General features: G+C 26.8%; 1 protein-coding gene and 1 long non-coding RNA gene across 4 annotated transcripts in view; one reads left to right on the top strand and one right to left on the bottom strand.

The window, feature by feature from the left end:
* The first annotated feature begins 3357 nt into the window (after nt 1-3357).
* On the top strand, nt 3358-13403 carry LOC145268326 (uncharacterized). Of its 3 annotated transcripts, none has more exons than XR_013864875.1 (4): nt 3358-3465; nt 7428-8782; nt 9954-11379; nt 13006-13403. It is a non-coding gene; the product is annotated as an uncharacterized LOC145268326 (long non-coding RNA). The 3 variants fall into 3 exon arrangements; XR_013864877.1 differs by having other exon boundaries at nt 9954-11484; XR_013864876.1 differs by having other exon boundaries at nt 3403-3469.
* Nucleotides 7721-21294, bottom strand: part of LOC145268325 (protein amnionless-like) — a 183693-nt gene continuing 170119 nt past the window's right edge. Inside the window, exons 9-13 of the mRNA XM_080123816.1 lie at nt 13031-13294; nt 10926-11028; nt 10202-10355; nt 8360-8461; nt 7721-7931 (exon numbers count right to left, since the gene is read on the bottom strand). Of these exons, the coding sequence (XP_079979942.1) occupies nt 7839-7931; nt 8360-8461; nt 10202-10355; nt 10926-11028; nt 13031-13294 (716 nt within the window). The 3' untranslated portion in view covers nt 7721-7838. The remainder of the gene's footprint in view (nt 7932-8359; nt 8462-10201; nt 10356-10925; nt 11029-13030; nt 13295-21294) is intronic.

Here is a 21294-nt window from a genome sequence, read left to right as displayed (position 1 = left end):
GAATTTCGTTTGTCATAAGCACTTTTCCCAAGCACTATGGATAATAATCAAAGTAAGTTTATGAAATGCAAAAATTCTCAGTGGTATTTTAACTATTGAACTTCAGAATTTTTCCAGTTTGAAGACAATCATAGTATCCTTTAAACCAACTAAAATTAACAAACATTTTTTAAATCATCTACATCATAATTCACGTCATAATACCTACTGGAGAGTACTTGAGTGCCTACAAGATGCTATCCCCGAGTGTCTAAGTTCTCTCAGCACAGAGGTTTGTCAGAATAACCTGACATGAGGATATTTTTACCTACAAGTAAACCCTGAATAAATATTCAAAATCACATTTTGTATTCGCGGCCCAAATAAGATCTCCTCACTATGGCTGACTCACATTAGCTTTTACGAGGAATGGCGCGCCTTCTCCAAGTGATGTAATCTCAAGTAACAGCACAAAGCTGGATACTCCACCAGACTAGATAAATTCTTGTCCTGGAATCCAGTAAGACCAAGAGACCAAAATTAAAGATATACTACAACGTATAAAAATGGTTAATTGGGGAGAGGAAAATTATGTTCTCAATTTCTTTACTAATTCATTGTTTGAGAGATAAAGAACTTTAATGGAACATTCGAATATCTATGTATCTCATATAGATTTCAAGTGTTATCCCCAGGTAGTGGGTCCCTTGATTTCTGAGAACTTCGACTGAAGTAAAATAAAACAAAAATGGTAAAATATAATGTGAACAGACATCTTGTTGCTCAACTCCCCTCAGCCTCCTGTTAAACACAATCCCGAATAATGTCCCCTTGCCTTCCAAGTGGTAATGTGCCTTATTTGGGGTAAAAAAAAAATAAAAAGAAAAAAACTATAAATATCTCGGAAAAATACAGATGCTGCTGAGATACGATTAATAATAAATTAAATTTTCTTTTTAATTTCTGCGTCCACTGGAAAAGTGTGTGTGTGTGTGTGTGAAGGGGGGGGGATACTTTGTTATTATATGTTTATTGTAATGTTACACAAGGGAAATTTTGAGTGACATCTAAGGGTCAGAGATGATCCCAGAATGGAAATTGCAAAACCATGTGAATTTCTGGGCAGAGATTTTCTGTTTGTTGGTCTGATCATACTTCAGGTAGAAAAAATGAGCGCTGGGGTGGGGTGGGGGGCAAGAGCGCAAAATGCAACAGGACGAGCTGTCCATCTATCTTTCTTTCTCTCTCACACATACGTGTCTCTCTCTTTTCTTTGACTGTTCTTTTTAAAACTGTTTCTTCTTTATTAAAAAGAAAAAAACAAAAACAAAAAAAAAACAGCATCCACATTATATCCAGAGACAAGGACCTGGGTTCCTGACAATGATGACATGGATGTATAATTGTTTATACATGCTTTTTAGAGAACCTGTCCTGCCATGACAAAGAACAAAACCAGTTTTAAAATCTAGTGGGCAAGTCTTTTCTCTTCCCTTACCACCTTTCTCATAGAAGAGACAGTCTTTCTCTATCGTTATTTTATGGCAGATGCTCGACTGAGCTTCAATGTATAGTCCCCTTCTGTAAAAACATTCACAATACTCGTCTAACTACAGCCATTGTTAACAATTTCCCTTACTCTATCTGTGCTTAAAACTAAATGAAAATTTGTGAGCAAAATTTCTTTCCTAGGACTGTCTGCCTGGGGAACATACTGTTTTCCAACTGACTAAAGTTGTTTTTATTTCAACTATTAACAAAATGAAAATGGCTGATTTATTTACGAAGAAACCAAAATGCAATATGATGGATTTAATCTTGTGATAGTATTCTGATTTATTTTTTATTATTTTTAAAATTTTATATAAATTTAAAAACATAAAACATTTTTTTTTTTTTGTCAAACTCAAACGCTGACAACACTTAAGTAAAATAAAATATACTTATGCAAGTATTTTGGGTAATGCAGGGTGAATTAGAACAGGAGACTCTAAGTCCGCAATGTGACAAAAAAAAAAAAAAATAAATAAATAAAAATAAAAAATCGAGGTTTGTATTACTATACACATAGATTCGAAAAAGTTGTCAAAAAACAAATATATAACAAATAAATGTTATCAAAGTTAAGATATGTTACTTTTCTACCTAACTGGGCAAGTTTTTAGTGTTTTTATTAAATGTAAAATGTGTATAAGTTTGGAAAACGAGTAATGTTGAATGCTGCTGGAGAACCAGAAAAGATATCCGCGATGGCTTTGAAGACTCTATAATCACTTCAAAATAAGAAATAAAATAAAATGATGAAACCTACCCAATAAATGTTACGGTAACATTTATGTTATATATTTGTTTTCTGACAATTTTTTCAAATCTATGTGTACAGTAAAACAAACCCAAAAATCGCAATATATATATATATATATATATACTCGGGTTTTTTTATTCAAAAGTAATGGACTAATGAATTCAACGAGGTTCTTAGATAGTGCTCAATAAAAAGAGCTGATAATACTTGTTTATTGTTATATAAACATGCTCACATCCCGCTGCTACAAATAGCCACTTGTTTCAATCAAACAACAGATATCATCAGGCAGCGACTTGAACTTTTGAATAGTCAAGTCGCTGCCTGATGATATCTGTTGTTTGATTGAAACAAGTGGCTATTTGTAGCAGCGGGATGTGAGCATGTTTATATAACAATAAACAAGTGTATATATATATATATATATATATATATATATATTGCATAAAATTAAATTTTTTTTTAATTTGTTTTTACTGTTATAAAAATATAGGTGCTAGTGCAGAGAGTGATCATCCGCGCTATTTTTTAAATCGTATTTCCAAGTTTAATTAAAGTTTTTTTTTTTTTTATTCAATTGTAAGGTTGAAGTATAGAATAGGTACAAAACACACTCCCCTCCCCATGTTAAGAATGGCTTTTTGAATAATAACATTATTTACGTCCGGATCACTCTCACTACTGCAGTGGAGTTACTGCACTGCACTAGTACCAAAATATATATATTATGAAATATTTATTAATATCTGTTATAGAAAAATAGAATTTTTTTTATCTGACACCGTTTAATGCGGATTCGAGTCGCCTGTTCTTCTGATTCACCTAATGTAGTTTCACAATATTGTTTCAAAATACATAACCGGTGCTCGTTAGTAGGTAGGTTGAAACATTGTCAAAGGGGTTGTGAGCAAATCGTGATTACCTCCCCTTGTCAGAAACTGCTCCGCAGAAAATAAGAAATTAAAAAATTATATTTTAAAAACTAAATATGTATTTTTAATATTAAAATAGCATTTAAAAAAATATATATTAATTTTCGACAGTATTTTGGGGTTGTTATTAAGATAAAAATACAAGAACAAAAATTCCCTCCAAAAACATGTTGTTACAATTTGATAATGGCGCGTCTGCAGACTAAATCCTTCTTTCTTGTTTGGAGAGACATCATGGCTGGAAGTCCCGTAAGTATGTCCTTTTCTTTCTTTTTTTTTTGTTTTTTTTTTAACAAAACAAAACGTTAAACAAAATCTTTTGGATAGGATGAAAACAAAACATTTAGGTTTGCGTTTTTTTTTAATAAATAAGTTTAAAGACGTTTTTAAAATGTGAAACAAAAAGAGCTTAGGGTGTGTCAATGAAGGAAAGAAGAACGAAAATCGTTTCTGACATTTTCTTTTTGCTTTTAATAAACTTTAAATCTAAATATCTATATTATTTATAAACAAAATAATTAAGTAATTTTGAAGGACAATAAATTTAATAAAAATTAATTTATAAACTATAATTTTGAGTTACGATTATTCCTATTTAAAAAGCAAAGTCTGAAAAATACTAATTTAGTCTATTTTTTATTTGTAGCAAACTACGTCTGACAGCAATAAAAACATGAACTAATCTATTTTAATTTTATTTCAATCATAAATATTTGATTGTTACGTTTACAAATAAACGGGCATTTTGTACTATATATACAACAAACCGAAAAAAAAAAAAATGTTAAAAAAAAAAAAAAAAAAAAATAACTAATGTTACTAAAAACAAGTTACTCTATCTTGATAAGTTTTTGGGTACCTATTTAAAATTAAATCTATTAAAAAAATACCGAAAATTTTTTATAATGTACGTAGCCGTCACATAATGAAGATGTTATATTCCAAAAATCACGTAAATTGATCCAACATTTTTTTATATAGAAAATTATTTTATGATGTTTTTAGCGATTTTTTTTAAACATTTAGATTTAAATCTAAATTGAAAAAAAATCATAACAAATTGTATCCATTACAAGGTTGATTTTGAGCTCGATAGTTCGAGTTAGGTTGTCTCCCCCCCCTATGTATAAAATATAGAAGTTCAAAATAGCGTCTGCCGTCTCGCTTAGTAATAAACTTATTTTCTTAGTTAAAATAACTACTTGATCAATTTACGTGATTTTTGGAATATGACATCTTCGTTCTGTGACAAAGATTTTTTTTCTGTATTTTGTTTAAGTGAAGTACAATTCTAAATAAGCACCGTTATTTTGTGTGTTTTAACTTATTTTAAAGCGTTTATTTAATTCGAAATAAAACTGCGGATTTGCAACAAAATGACGAACACGAGGCTGTTACTTTTGGAGTCTCGATAATGGGGGAAAAAATAAATAAAATGCTGATAAGAAATTCACTCAATAAAGGAATGTCACTGTGACATGAGTGGATTACTACCAGTATTTTCGTTTTGTTTACACTACAAAATGCCAAGTTCACTTAAAAGGAAAAAAAACGTCTAAGATATTAAATTTATGAATGATGTAGAATAAATCCTTTGGATAAACGAATACACAAATAAAGGACGCTTAAAAATAACGTAATTTAAATACAACAAATCGAATAATTACGTCTTTCGAAAACAATTTAGGGCACTATTTCCCACAGAATCCTTTTTGTTCGGTTGTTAAAAGAAAGAAAAAAAAGGGCGCCATTCGCTAGATGAAAATAAATAAATAAAAATGAAATGTACATTTCTTGTCAGTTTTACTGGTTTCAACGAAATTATATATATATAATTATTTGATCGTGGGTATTATATATATGTTTTTTACAAATTAGAAATGTTAAAAAAAGTGCGTCGATGTCAAAAATGTTTTTAGAATTTGCTATCTGCTGTTTTTTGTGTATTAAATTAAAAAATATAATTGGATTTAAAAAGTAAATGCTTCTACACAATACGGACCAAATCAAGCAGACTTTTATTAAAATCTATTACTATTCTATGCGGCTAAACATGAATTACTTCACATATAACAACAAACACGCATATACTCGCATATATAATGCATTCACAATAATTATAGTTATTTTACACAACTGATTAGAAAAAATTCAAATAGATGTCTCTTAGTTTCACTAACTTATTTCAACATTAGAAAAATATTATCACTGTTTGAAACCGATTATTTCTAAATATATATTGAATAATTTAATAGAAAATATCTTTGATGTGGAGTATGTTACCTACTTGGAGTCTTTGTTTTGCTTACTATTCGATGCTATTAATGTTTTGAATAATAATAATCAGTACATAATCGGATGAAATAAAACACATAAGTCATGTAGAAGCGAGAAACACAAATACAAGAACTGGTTATATAATTTTGATATAGAGATGAACTTTTTACAATGTTCATAAAGAATTAAAAGAATAAACAAATGTTATCAACAAGAAATATCGACTTTTACTGAAAAGGTGAGCCAGCAGAATTCAAGATTTAAAAGTGTTCATTTATCCCACCCCACAAGGACAGACACAAGGTTAGTTTTTTTTTAAGCTGAATATAATCCAGCTCCACAACAGGGGCACTAGCAGTGTCAGAAATTTTGTGAAAATAGCGAATAATTCCACCCCATCTTTCCAAGCTTATAACTCCTCGAAAAATGCAATTCAAGCCCTAATTTTTTTTTTCAATTAAAGGAGCAAGGGCCAAGATTTCATTAAAAAAAAAAAAAAAAAAAAAAGTGTGTTTTTTTTTTTAAAAAGGTTTTAAACTTCGAACTTTACAGGTAAAATTCTACGAGAACAATATGTTCTTTTTGTTTTAAATTTGAATATATTATGTATTGACCTTTTCTCTTCAATTTGTGAGTAAATAATTATGTACTTAAGCGAGTCTAAATTAATTATTATTAGACATTTACAAAATGGGAGGCGTGAATTATTCGACCCCCTGTCTTTCCAAGCTTATAACTCCTCGAAAAATGTAATTCAAGCCCTAATTTTTTTTTCAATTAAAGGAGCAAGGACCAAGGTTCCATTAAAAAAAAAAAGAAAAAACAAATAACGTGGTTTAAAAAAAAGGTTTTAAACTTCAAACTTTACAGGTAAAATTCTAAAAGAACACGATGTCTTTTTTTTTTTAAATTTGAATATATTATGTATTGACCTTTTCTCTTCAATTTGTGAGTAAATTAATTATTTACTTTCCAGGTGCTAAATTAAGTATTTACTTTTTAATAGACACTTAAAAATTGGGATGGGGGGGGGGGGTCGTAAATTAAAAAAAAAAAAAAACGTTTGTCTAAAATATTATATTCGATTTATTGGAAAGAACATAAAATTTCCCACTGACCCTGAAAATATCGTAAAAATAGAATCAATAGAAAAATTTTGATAGATTTTTAAAGTTTAAAGATTGAAAAATATTGAGTTCGGAAAATTCGTTACTGTTTAAAAAAAAAAAAAAAAAAAATATTTCTATTACTTTTAAAACAACTGTAATAGTTTATTTTGGAAGTATAATCCATAAAGAAAATAAATAACCCACTTTTAACAGAGAAATTCCGAGATTTTTATATTGTATTCGCAGTTTCGTGTTAGGGGTGTCAAAAATTCCTACAAAAATTCTGATACTGCTACAGGGGCACTGGATTGCAAATAAAAATTGTCTCAATCTAGAATCTCCTTCACTGACCGATGGCTGGCAGAACAGAGGAAGTGTAGTAGAATGTTCCAGCAAATATTGTGCAACAATTGAATTTCAAATATTTTGTTCAGAATTCAAATGGTCGTTTAAAAAGAACTTAGTGCAGTTGTAACATGAAACGATCTAATTATTAAATGGAGAATTAGTTTGTAAAAAAACAAAAACAAATCAAGATATTTTGTTTCAAACAATAATAAATTTTAATAGTTGTGCATTACTCAGGAATAGACCTTTTATTTTCACATTTGAATAAAATATAAAGTTTATCTCTCCAGAAAGAACTTTTTGGTTTAGTAAAATATTCCAAGATCTATCAAAGTTTGTTTCTAAATGCTTTTAATTTGAAGGTCAAGAAGGAATCTTCGACTTAATTTACAGTTTTTACTTTTTGAAAGATTAACATTTAAAATATTTTCTTAATAAAAAATTAAAACTGAATGGTATAAATCTCTATATTTCCAGGTTACCAGGTTGGTTAGTTGAAGACAAAGGATCCAAAGGTAAGTTGCTCATACTCGAATCTGTTTTCTATTCCAGTTACCTTGGAAAACAATGGTCTGAGAAGTTTACTATGGGAAGAAAACGAGCCATGGACTAAAATAGAAATGGTCATCTGCTAACCAAAGAAATCTGCAAATTTATATCCTTTTTTTTAAGATGAAAAGTTTTTTGTTTTTTTTTTGTGATAAGTTAGTCAAATTATCATGTTGACTCGACAATGAATTATTCCAAAAGAAAACCATATGATACGCAACTGATGATAAAAGCACAATTTATTTTCTTTTAAGCAACTACATTTAGTCTACCATAGTAGGAAGGCCTCACTAATAACAATCAATTTTCATTATTTTTAATACTGTTTTCACCAACACATTATATTGTACTGTCCTGTAATTCATTCGGATCATACACTGGATTCATTGTAAGAGCAGGTGAAATTTTACTTGCATCTTCAAATAAGGATTCCTATAAAATAAAAAATTTAAAATGTATCAGAAAATTTAAAAAAAATTTATTCACAGTAAAAAAAAAAATAATACAAATCAAAATAAGGAATTACCCCCCTCCATTTCACACAAATTTAATTGTTTAAGAAAAGCATATCATCCTTATCTCACTAGAATAAAATATAATTAAATTAAAATACATTTTATTTTCAAAATAATATGCATGATAGTTAAATTATTAGTAAAGTAAACAACAATATATAATAAAGTTTTAAAGTGTTTTTTTCTTTTATGTATAAACTTATCAGAAAAAAGATATTAGAAATTTGTATTATACCATAGAAAAGATCTGACGTCTATGAAATGTATGCATGTGTGTTTATGAGAGAGAAAATATTCTTCATGATAACAATATGTAAGTATTTGAAGCAAACAAGGTTTACTTACCTGGTTGGAAGCAAATAGCGGGTTATCAAAAGCCCGTTCATTGCTTGCTTCTCCCCCGATTTCACTGTCGTTTGTCAAGTAATCCAATTTCCCAGATTGATGCTGGTCAAAATAAAAGATTACAGGTAAGTAACTTTTTTCTTTTTATCTCTTTTTCACTCTTTTCTCTTCAACTACAATTTAAGGTTACAGAGGTTTAGTAAACCCACTTTCAGTTACAAGATCAAAACCGAATATTTATTCCGGAAATCAAATGTGAAATGTATCAACATCACCAAATTTACATAACCCCTTTAACCTTAAATTTTTATATTGTAATTTTGAATTTATTTTCCATTTCTTATATTAAAACAAACAGTAAATAAATATAAATAATCTTATTTAATTCCTTTCAGGATTCCTGACTGAAGAAACCCTCAACAGGTACTTTTTTTTTTCTTTTTTCAAACTGATTATTTTCAATAATATATACATATTTATGGATACACATATTTATTTATTTTATTTTTTTTTCAAGATCCAAAGTTATCAGATACATCTGGATATACATATTTTTTTAACATATATATATATATGTATACACATACATATGTATGTATTTTTAATATATATATATATATATATACACATACATATGTATGTATTTTTAATATATATATATATATATATACACATACATATGTATGTATTTTTAATATATATATATATATATACACATACATATGTATGTATTTTTAATATATATATATATATATATATATACATACATATGTATGTATTTTTAATATATATATATATATATATATATATATATATATGTATACACATACATATGTATGTATTTTTAATATATATATACACATACATCTGTATGTATTTTTAATATATATATACACATACATATGTATTTTTAATATATATATACACATACATATGTATGTATTTTTAATATATATATATATATATTCAGAATTCTTACTTTAAACCCTACCAAATTCTTAATTCTATATATGCGCAATTGTTTTGAGTAAATTTTAATTTTTTGATCAAATGACCGATATTGTTTCACTAAAGGGAATTATTTAGTTTGAGTTTATTATATAAATGCATACAAACCATGCATATTGGGTAAACACAAGGGAAGCAGTACTCCCAACAGATGAATAGAACTTTTCCTTGTAGAGCTACAGTTGCAGGATGTCAAAATGGCATTGGTTGGTATCACAGACCTTTTTTATGTGTACCTGGTTTTTTATTCGTCAAACCAACTAAATATTGACTAATTTTTTGTCAAGTGTGCAAGTCTAAATGGTTTGTAGGAATGTGTCACAGAAGTAGTACACTCGCTCAGTCAATTCAAAAATGATTTGGGATAAATTGTTAAGTAACAATCGGGGGTACATGAATATCTGTGACTCCAACTTCCACATGAAATCTTATGAGATTTTGCAACTGTTGATGTGTAAGAATATAAAGTCATATTTTATATCTTTTGCAAACGAACATAATTTTTGTGCAAAACTTTATTTAATTATATAACAAACTAGAAATGCTAACAATTGTTTTTTTCTTCTTTTCTTTTCTCTTTCCTCAGATTAAAATTGAAATCCAACAGAAGTGGTTTTCTTGAAATTGAGCTGTGAAAGTAAAAATAAATTCAACTTTTGTTAAAACGTCAAAAATATTAAATGATTTTAATGCTCACCAAATAAGTCTAATACCTAAAAACCTTTGTGAAAGTTTACCAGTTTAACTTCAAGAAAAATATAATTGTTTTCATTAAATACAAAATGTTGAAAAGATCAAAAAGCAAATGATCTGATAAAGAGTTCATTTACTTACAGTTGATGTTCCATACATTGGATTTTGAAAACCTCCATCATTATCAAAGTTAGCATTTGGAAGATCTTCCATTGGCACCGAATCTTGATTGACGAATCGCTTTTGGAGGTTGATAATTATTGGATTCATTCTCACATGATCAGCAAAACTAGCTCTAAAATAAATAAATAAATAAATTAATCAGGAATTATAAAAAAATCCTAAAACTACTTCCATTCTTGGTCATAAAGAAAGTGAATCAAATGTTCTTATTGATAAAAGCTTAAAAGGAATCAGCCAAATTTAAGCATCAGGTTGTAACAAACATTTTTTTTTAATTGTATGTAATTAGACTTAAACTTTACTATAAATTTATTATGAAAACATACAATTTTTAATTTACAAAGAAGTATACTTTATAAACACACACACATACGCGTAATTATAACTGATGGTCCTAAAGTAAAACACTGGTAAGTTTTTGTTTCTTTTTCTTTGAAATTATTTTAATTACTACATTTTCTTTATTATTAATGACTCAGGTTTTATTGAAAAAAAAACTAACTTAATTTGAGCTTTTATTTTTATTTTTCAGGTTATTTCATGCCGTGAAAGGAATGCAAAGCAACATCTAGACATTTTATACTTTAAGAATTTAGTAAACGTTTTTAATTTAAATTTATGCATTTTCTGTGAAGAATCATTCAATTTTCTTAAAAAAAAAAATAAATAAAAATACACTTACAGTTTTCCTCTTCTGTAAAGAATAACAACAATTATAAGCAACACTTGTAATGCCAAACCTCCCAGAATGATTTCAATGATTCCAATCTTGGTTAATCCATGAGCTGAAGTATCAAAAGAAAATGAAATGGATGTGGGAGCGGAAGGTGAAAGAAAAAATATATTTTACATCTAGTCATGAGAATGAATTTTTATGACAACAAAAATGCAATGAAAATAAATTTAAAAAGAAGCTGAAAGAAAGTTTAGAAAATCTGTATACATTTATTGAAAGTAAGTATAATTATTGCAGTGAAACAACATTGAAGAATGCATCCCTGGAAAAATGTCACCAGGTAAGATGACTTCTAACCTAAATAGATATTCAACTTTTAACAACAAAACTGGATACCTTATTAATACTGCTTTTCATTTATTTCAGATGGATTCATACTTAAAACGAGAAAAACATCACGGTAAATGATTTCTATGAATCCTAACCCAACAAATGCTTTTGATGTATTTAAGAGAATAATTATGCTTCATAATGGACTGTCTATGAAGCAAACGGTTTAGAATGAGTAAGAGACTTATATGTCTATTATTAGGAAACATCTTACAACTATCCATTGTCAATAGAACAAAAAAAAAAAAAATAATAATATCCTTTACCATAAAATAAATTTACAAAATATTTTTTTTGATAACCAAAAAAATATTAGGTCAATGTTGGTACATTTTGTGGCCTAAACCAATCGTGAACATAAAATTACATTTAGTTAATTCCTAGTTTATGGAACTTGACTTGATTTTACAATTTCTTCAAATCTGTGTACAAAACATTCGTTTCTTGTTTAGAATCCAAACATAAAAAAACAAAGATACTGAAAAATCTTCATGGAGTGAAGATGGCATCCAAAAACTGCGTAAATTGATCAATTTTTATTTATTTATTTATTTATTTTTTAACTAAAAAAATTTTATAAGTGAGCAAAAGACAAGGGCAGGTAAGTCTATAATATTTCAACTTCTTAGATCAGCCTAGTAATGCTAATGATTTTACATTAATCGCTTTAAATTGTTTAAAAATGAGTTTCTTTATTAAAAATAAAACTACTTGATCAATTTACGTGATTTTTGAAATATGACATTTCCGTTCCATGGCAAGTACATACATATATCATAAATATTTTTCTGTAGTTTTGTTTTTTAATTAGTTTAAATTCTGAATAAGAACTAAACATTCTTATGCACTTTTTTGTTTAAATAGCCATTCCCATTTGTAGCAAAAACTTCTGGATTTTGGCTTTTGCTATAATAGAACTTTAAAAATTCACTGCCTTGTACAGAGATTGAACTCAACAACTTTCTTGGTAGATAAAACTATTTTAAGATGAACAATGCTTTCAATAAAATATTTTACCAAATATCGAAACATTGATTTCTTCATTTATTTGTATAATTTACCGTTAAATATAATATTTCTCTTGCAATGTCTTTCAGGGTTTAGGGGGGGGGAAGAAATATTTTGTAAAAATGATTATTTTATTACAGAATATTGAAAGCTGTACTTAAATAGTATCTGTATTCATACTCTAAAAATAATTTTCAACTAAATATTCTTAAAATAAGATGAGTGCCACTTTGCATACCCAGAGAGCTTTGCCACATGCTTGAAAACAAAATTTCAGCCAGTCTTTCAATTGATTAGTGATGTTATCTAGTCAGTAAATTTCTTTGGTAGTCATTTTGATTTTACATGCATTAAAATTACATATATTTTTTTTTAAATCTAAAGAATAGGCTGTAAAAACTGATTAAGTCAGTGGGATGATAGGGTTCTATTTTATGACAGTTCTATTTGATTTGGGTTTTGTAAAGTCTAACAATAAAAAAAAAAAAGTAGTTGTGAAAGAGGATAATATACGGAGAAACGAATGTACGTACAAGTATATTGATACACAACAGATTAATAAAAGTAAAAAAACAAAACAAAAACATCTGAAGTTATTAAAAAAATTAATATATGCTCAACAAAAGCATAAATGAAACTAATAATTTCTTGTCTTATTAAAAATGGGCTTTTATTATTTTTCTTTCAGATTAAAAGAATATAAAAAGTGAAACCTGCTGTTGAACTAGTGCTGCTACTGCTATTGAAAGCAGTTAAATGATCTTTTGCCGTTGGTTTTGTAATCATTTTGGAAGTTGAAGTTGTTGATGTTCCAACTGAAGCACTTGTTTTTGTGTTTGTTGATGTTGATGATGGCGATGACGACGACGACGATGATGATGATGATGGTGGTAATGTAGAGATTTTGCTTTTATCATCTCCAGATATTTTTATTTCCACTTCTGAAAAAATATATTTCTGGCTGCCTCTTTTGATATCTACAAAGAAAATGTAGAGAAAATAGGAAACAATCCTGTATTACTTTTATTGTATTCAATCCATATCATGCTTGAATTCACTATTCAGACAATAAAATACTACCACATTTGTCGTCTTTATTTGTATATGGCAGCTCCAATAAGCTAATTAGTAAAGAAATCAAAACATTTTTTTCACCATGAAATGATATATTTCATTCAATTTCTTATACATTTTAGCTTATTTGAGTGTTAATAATTGTTTTGTATGCTGGTTGAATATCTTATGTTTATATCCATGTTTGAATATCTGTTGTGTGTATATGTGTGTGAGTGTATATGCATACATTTGTTGTAGACGTCAGAGTTACTATAAAAAGGTTTATTTTCAAATTGTTTAAAATACAATCCAACTAGTCATCCATAGAACTTGACGTGCAAATTAGAAACAGAATCCAAATATTTTGTATTTAATAAAACAGATTTTTAATTCTGCATATCTTTACTTTCGATTTCAACCATTGATTTATCCACATATGATGACATAGCTATACACGCTGTGAACAATATCTTGTTTTCGAAACTTCATATTAAACAAAATATATAATTTTTATTTTATTTTTGTAATTACTGTTGAAATACTTATATATATATATATATATATATGAATGAGATATTTCCACATTTCCACGTAAGTTATAGATCCTGACATAGATATGATTTACTGGAAAACCAATAAAATTTTCAGATATTTTTAATGAAAACATAAACATAACCAGTTGAGTGACTTTTGCAATCTCATATCTGTGCCCATTCGGTCAGCCTTTTTTGATAACTACCAAAGGGAAAGGAATTTTGTAACCCGACTGTCACGTGCCTATGTTAGTCACTTGTTAATATAAATGATTATACATTTTAAGATTTGCGATAAACTTTACCCATTTTTCTCGCTCAATATGTACATTTTTTTTATTTTGCTAATAAAATTAGATGAATACATCTTACCAATGATATCATTTAAATTTAAGGAAAATACACGAAATAAAAATCCTATTTCTACTAGGAGCATAAGGATGATATGTCACTTTTTCAAAACAAAAATCGATCAACTAAGCATAAACCTTTCAAATTTTAATAAACATAGCACTTTTTATTTTTATATAAAGCAAAAAATTTCTTGAACCAAAATAATTTAAAAAAAAAAAAGTGCATTTTTTAGTACTTGTACAGTTTAATCAAGACATTGAAAAATGAAAACATTGAAAAAAAAAAAAAAAAAAAAAGTTATATTGTATGTATCTGTTTTGAACTGAAGTTTTCTGGAAAAAAAAAAAAAAAATTCACTTATTTTGATCGACTATTTTTTTTTTTTTTTTTTTTTTTTCACAGCGGAAAAACATTTTTATGACAATGTGTTGAAGGTAGCTATGTTTGGATTTTTAGAACATGCCATGGGGAAATAACTGTCTAAAGCGCCGACATCTCCCGCTCCATCTTAATAGCTTTTCTTTCTAAAAATCGAAACATAACTACCTTTTGATCAGTATCATAACAAATTGTTTTTTTGCTGTAAAAAAAAAAAAAAAAAAAAAAACTACTCGATCAAATTAACTGATATATATATATATATATATTTTTTTTTTTTTTCAGAAAACATTCCTTAACGGATACATGTTTTTTTTTTGTTTTTTTTTATATTTTCATTTTTTAATGTTTTGATTAAACTGTGCAAGTATCAAATCTTTTTTTTAATCCAAGATTAGAAACGTTTCTTATAAATTTTTCCATAAAACACAGATACAGTACAATGGATAGTTATTTCAGGAATGACTAGGGTACTTACATGGAATAAGTAATCATTACTTATAGTGAAAATGTGAAAAAAATTAGTATAAAAAGAAACATGCAGAAGTAGTTTTACTGCAATCATGAAGTCTAAAAAACAGCAAACAATGCTGCAGTAGAATAACAATTTTTTTAATTCTATCCTGTAAAGTCTTGAAGAAAACGTTTATGTCTTTAGTCTCTTATAAAATGGTTTCCTAATTTAAAAAAAAAAAAAAAAAGACTGCTTTCATTATACCTTGAATATTAAACGTAGAAGTCACATATCAACATCACAATATATATCGCTGCTTGTAACTGTTTTAGACGGTGGAAGGAGGATAGTAGAAAAGATAATGAAGTAGTTGTCTGTCTGGTATACTCACTGTATCAACAAGGGTTTTGATTGGGTGAAGTAAATATAGCTTTTTTTCAGTAGCAGTAATTTAAAACTACTTTTTGTTGCAACTAACCTCTCCAACCCATTATTTATTAAATCTGACTTGTTTTTTAAAATTTAAAGCAGACTAACTTTCTTCACTTGTACCTAGTTAAGGACATTAAATGTACACACAAAAACATTGATCCAACAGGTTCCAGATCATTTAGTAGTTAGATATTTTATACTATTTGCATAAAATAACAGATTTTATATTTATTGTGATAATACACAAGCTTGCATTTGGGTGATTGAAGAGAGTGTATGTTACTCTCCCACAGATTATCAATCTAATGTCATATATTGATTTGTACATTACAGTAAGACCCAGTCAGCATAAGCAATTACTGCATTTACAATACAGATATACCAATGATGGGAGTTTGCATTTATAAATTTTATGGGTTCACTAACCCACCCCTACCTCAAATAAATGTAACAAAATAAATTCAGGGGCAATTGAAAAGAAAAAATTCACCACCCCCACATACACATGTAAAACTGAAAACACTAGGAAGTGCTCTTAATTGGGACAATATATTACAAATACATGTGAACTTGGTATCTCTATTACATAAAAAATTTTTTCTCTTTATAAACAAAAAAAAAAAAAAAAAATTTGTTGGATGATTGCTTTTTTTGCTAAAGCCATTTTCTAATAGTTACATTTTTCACCTTACACGTTTTTAATCTTTTTTTTAAAAATTTGCATAATTTTTTGATGTGTGATTTACTTAGCATATTTCCTTTTACATAAACATCTGGAATTAGGGGAAAAGCTTAATATTCTACACTATCATGCTAAACTAATGAAGATGCCTATTTAAATGATGATATGGTTAGATTCATCCAAGCACTTCTAGGATTTTCTTGTCACAATTAGATTTCAAATGGAAGGTTCACCACTAAACACAGATCGAGTGGATAGGTTCTTTTTCCTATTTATAAAAGATATATACTTCAAATGGAATAGTTGACATTACTGATTTATGGAGTTTGAAACAAAATGAATTTTTCTCTTATCTGAAAAAGTTGTTTCTAAGTGCATTCATTGTATTTACCCAAACATGGATCTGTATAGTCTTCAGAATTGTCTCGACAAATACTTTAATTTCCAATATTTGTATACATATATTCCTATCAGCCAGTTTTGTTTCTCTCTTTTAGAAGAATATATTAAATTTGCCTGTTCTTCATAATTTGATATTTTCTTTTTTATACTCATTATGTGTTTAGTGAATTTTATTTCGATTATATTTTCACTCACCCATTCATCCTTTAATCTATAGTTTTTCCCATTTAAAAGGGACGTTTTCACTTGTCTACCCATTCTTTATAAATAAGCGGGCATTTTTGTGTAGCTGTTCAGCTATTTGAAATGTTTTTTTAATTTTTTATCATTTACACCCGTTCAAAAGTATGTTTCACCTTCATGCTTTGCACCAGAATTTCTTTTTCTACAATTAAGGCTATTTTCATTCAACTTTTACTACGTGCCTGCTTACAAAGGCTATTTTCATTCAACTTTTACTACGTGCCTGCTTACAAAGGCTATTTTCATTCAACTTTTACTACGTGCCTGCTTACAAAGGCTATTTTCATTCAACTTTTACTACGTGCCTGCTTACAAAGGCTATTTACATTCAACTTTTACTACGTGCCTGCTTACAAAGGCTATTTACATTCAACTTTTACTACGTGCCTGCTTACAAAGGCTATTTTCATACATTGACATCACTTTTTTTTGTTTTTCCTTTTTATTGGTATAAAGTATATTTTCAACTGGTTGTATATGAAAAAAAATTGAACCCCTTTCATCTAGATGAATCACTTGAAATCTTATTAAGCAGGTATTTTCGTCCTGTGTGTTATTTGCATTTAACGTCTAAAATAATAATCTCATGTGTTTTCCATATTCTCACTTATCGTGCAATGCATTATTATTATTCCTGTCTTTTCCTTAAAAATACTTAAGGAGTCATTACATCCTTCTCATGTCTATACTTAGCAAAATGTATATTTTCAATCGCATTCTTTTCATTTTTAGATGCCAACACAAATTCATCTTCTGTTGTATGATGTCTGTATATTTCTTTTCTAATATGCTTATATAAAATAGTATTTTTCATACAAATTTCTCTATTTAATATGTGTATATTCTCTTTTGAATGATGTCCATATAAAAAAATTCTTGCATTCATCTTTTTCATATATTAATATATGGGTATGTTCTTATTTGAATGATGCCTTTATATAATATTTTTAAAATATCATGCACTTCTCTTTTTCATATATGATTACATTCTCTTTTGAATGATGTCCATATAAAAAATAATTCATTCACTCCCTTTTTCTACTTTAATATATGGATATATTCTCTTTTGAATGATGTCCATATATAAAAAAAAAAATCATCGATTTTCTACTTTAAAATATGGATATATTCTTTTTCGAATGATGTCCATATAAAAAAAAAATTCATTCACTCCCTTTTTTCATTTTTTAATATATGGATATATTCTCTTTTGAACGATGTCCGTATAAAAAAAATTCATTCACTCACTTGTTTCATTTTTAATATATGGATATCTCTTTTGAAGGATGTCCATATAAAAAAAATTAATTCACTCCCTTTTTTCATTTTTTAATATATGGATATATTCTTTTTCGAATGATGTCCATATAAAAAAAATTCATTTACTATTCTTTTTTGAACGATGTCCATATAAAAAAAAAATCCATTCATTCCCTTTTTTTCATTTTTTAATATATGGATATATTCTTTTTTGAATGATGTCCATATAAAAAAAAAATTCATTCACTACCTTTTTTCATATTTTAATATGGATATATTCTTTTTCGAAAGATGTCCATATCAAAAAAAAATTTCATTCACCCCCTTTTTTCATTTTTTAATATATGGATATATTCTTTTTTGAATGATGTCCATATAAAAAAAAAATTCATTCACTCCCTTTTTTCATTTTTTAATATATGGATATATTCTTTTTCGAATGATGTCCATATAAAAAAAAAATTCATTCACTCCCTTTTTTCATTTTTTAATATATGGATATATTCTTTTTCGAATGATGTCCATATAAAAAAAAAATTCATTCACTCCCTTTTTTCATTTTTTAATATATGGATATATTCTTTTTCGATGTCCATATAAAAAAAATTCATTCACTCCCTTTTTTCATTTTTTAATATCGAATGATGTCCATATAAAAAAATTCATTCACTACCTTTTTTCATATTTTAATATATGGATATATTCTTTTTCGAAAGATGTCCATATCAAAAAAAAATTTCATTCACTCCCTTTTTTCATTTTTTAATATATGGATATATTCTTTTTCAAATGATGTCTATATAAAAAAAATTCATTCACTCCCTTTTTTCATTTTTTAATATATGGATATATTCTTTTTCGAATGATGTCCATATAAAAAAAAAATTCATTCACTCCCTTTTTTCATTTTTTAATATATGGATATATTCTCTTTTGAATGATGTCCATATAAAAAAAAAATCATCGATTTTCTACTTTAATATATGGATATATTCTTTTTTGAATGATGTCCATATAAAAAAAAAAATTCATTCACTCCCTTTTTTCATTTTTTAATATATGGATATATTCTTTTTCTGAATGATGTCCATATAAAAAAAAAAATTCATTCACTCCCTTTTTTCATTTTTTAATATATGGATATATTCTTTTTCGATGTCCATATAAAAAAAATTCATTCACTCCCTTTTTTCATTTTTTAATATATGGATATATTCTTTTTTGAATGATGTCCATATAAAAAAAAAATTCATTCACTCCCTTTTTTCATTTTTTAATATATGGATATATTCTTTTTCGAATGATATCCATATAAAAAAAATTCATTCACTCCCTTTTTTCATTTTTTAATATCGAATGATGTCCATATAAAAAAATTCATTCACTACCTTTTTTCATATTTTAATATATGGATATATTCTTTTTCGAAAGATGTCCATATCAAAAAAAAATTTCATTCACTCCCTTTTTTCATTTTTTAATATATGGATATATTCTTTTTCGATGTCCATATAAAAAAAATTCATTCACTCCCTTTTTTCATTTTTTAATATATGGATATATTCTTTTTTGAATGATGTCCATATAAAAAAAATTCATTCACTCCCTTTTTTCATTTTTTAATATATGGATATATTCTTTTTTGAATGATGTCCATATAAAAAAAATTCATTCACTCCCTTTTTTCATTTTTTAATATATGGATATATTCTTTTTTGAATGATGTCCATATAAAAAAAATTCATTCACTCCCTTTTTTCATTTTTTAATATATGGATATATTCTTTTTTGAATGATGTCCATATAAAAAAAAAATTCATTCACTCCCTTTTTTCATTTTTTAATATATGGATATATTCTTTTTCGAATGATATCCATATAAAAAAAATTCATTCACTCCCTTTTTTCATTTTTTAATATATGGATATATTCTTTTTCGAATGATGTCCATATAAAAAAAAAAAATTCATTCACTCCCTTTTTTCATTTTTTCATATATGGATGTATTCTTTTTCGAATGATGTCCATATAAAAAAAATTCATTCACTATTCTTTTTCGAACGATGTCCATATATATATATATAAAAAAAAAAAATTCATTCACTCCCTTTTTTCATTTTTTAATATATGGATATATTCTTTTTCGAACGATGTCCATATAAAGAAAAAATTCATTCACTCCCACTTTTCATTTTTCCATATGTGGATATATTCTTTTTCGAATGATGTCCATATAAAAAAATTCATTCACTCCGTTTTCATTTTTTTTTAATATATGGATATATTCTTTTTCGAACGATGTCCATATAAAAAAAAAATTCATTCATTCCCTTTTTTAATATGTTGATATATTCTTTTTCGAATGATGTCCATATAAAAAAAATTCATTCACTCCCTTTTTTCATTTTTTTAATATATGGATATATTCTTTTTCGAACAATGTCCATATATATAAAAAAAATTAATTCACTCCCTTTTTTTCATTTTTTAATATGTGAATATATTCTCTTTTCAATGATGTCCATATAAAAAAAAAAAATCATTCACTCCCTTTTTTCATTTTTTAATATATGGATATATTCTTTTTCGAATGATGTCCATATATAAAAAAAATTCATTCGCTCCCTTTTTTCATTTTTTTAATATATGGATATATTCTTTTTTGAATGATGTCCTTATAAAAAAAAATTCATTCATTCTCTTTTTTCATTTTTTAATATATGGATATATTCTCTTTTCGAATGATCCATATAAAAATTCATTCACTCCCTTTTTTTATACTCTAATTTATGGATATATTCTCTTTTGAAAGATGTCCATATAAAAAAAATTTGTTCACTTCTCCTTTTCATACTTTAAATATATGTATAAATATATACTTATATATGGGTACATTCTCTTTCGAATGATGCCTATGTATATAAAAAAATCATTCTATTTTCTACTTTAATATATGGATATATTCTCTTTCGAATAGTTCCCGTATAAAAAAAAATCATGTACTTTTCTTTTTCATGCTTTAATATATGGCATGCTTTAATATATGGCATGCTTTAATATATGGCATGCTTTAATATATGGCCTGCTTTAATATATGGATATGTTCTTTTTCGAATGATGTCCATATTAAACGATTAATACATTTCTTTTTTTCCATACATTATTTAACATGTGTACGTTTTC

The sequence above is a fragment of the Euprymna scolopes genome, chromosome 43, assembly GCF_053919585.1.
Source record: "Euprymna scolopes isolate OS-2025 chromosome 43, ASM5391958v1, whole genome shotgun sequence".
Lineage (NCBI taxonomy): Eukaryota > Metazoa > Mollusca > Cephalopoda > Sepiida > Sepiolidae > Euprymna > Euprymna scolopes.
The sequence above is the reverse complement of the archived record's forward strand: the minus strand, read 5'-3'. Positions and strand labels throughout refer to the sequence as shown.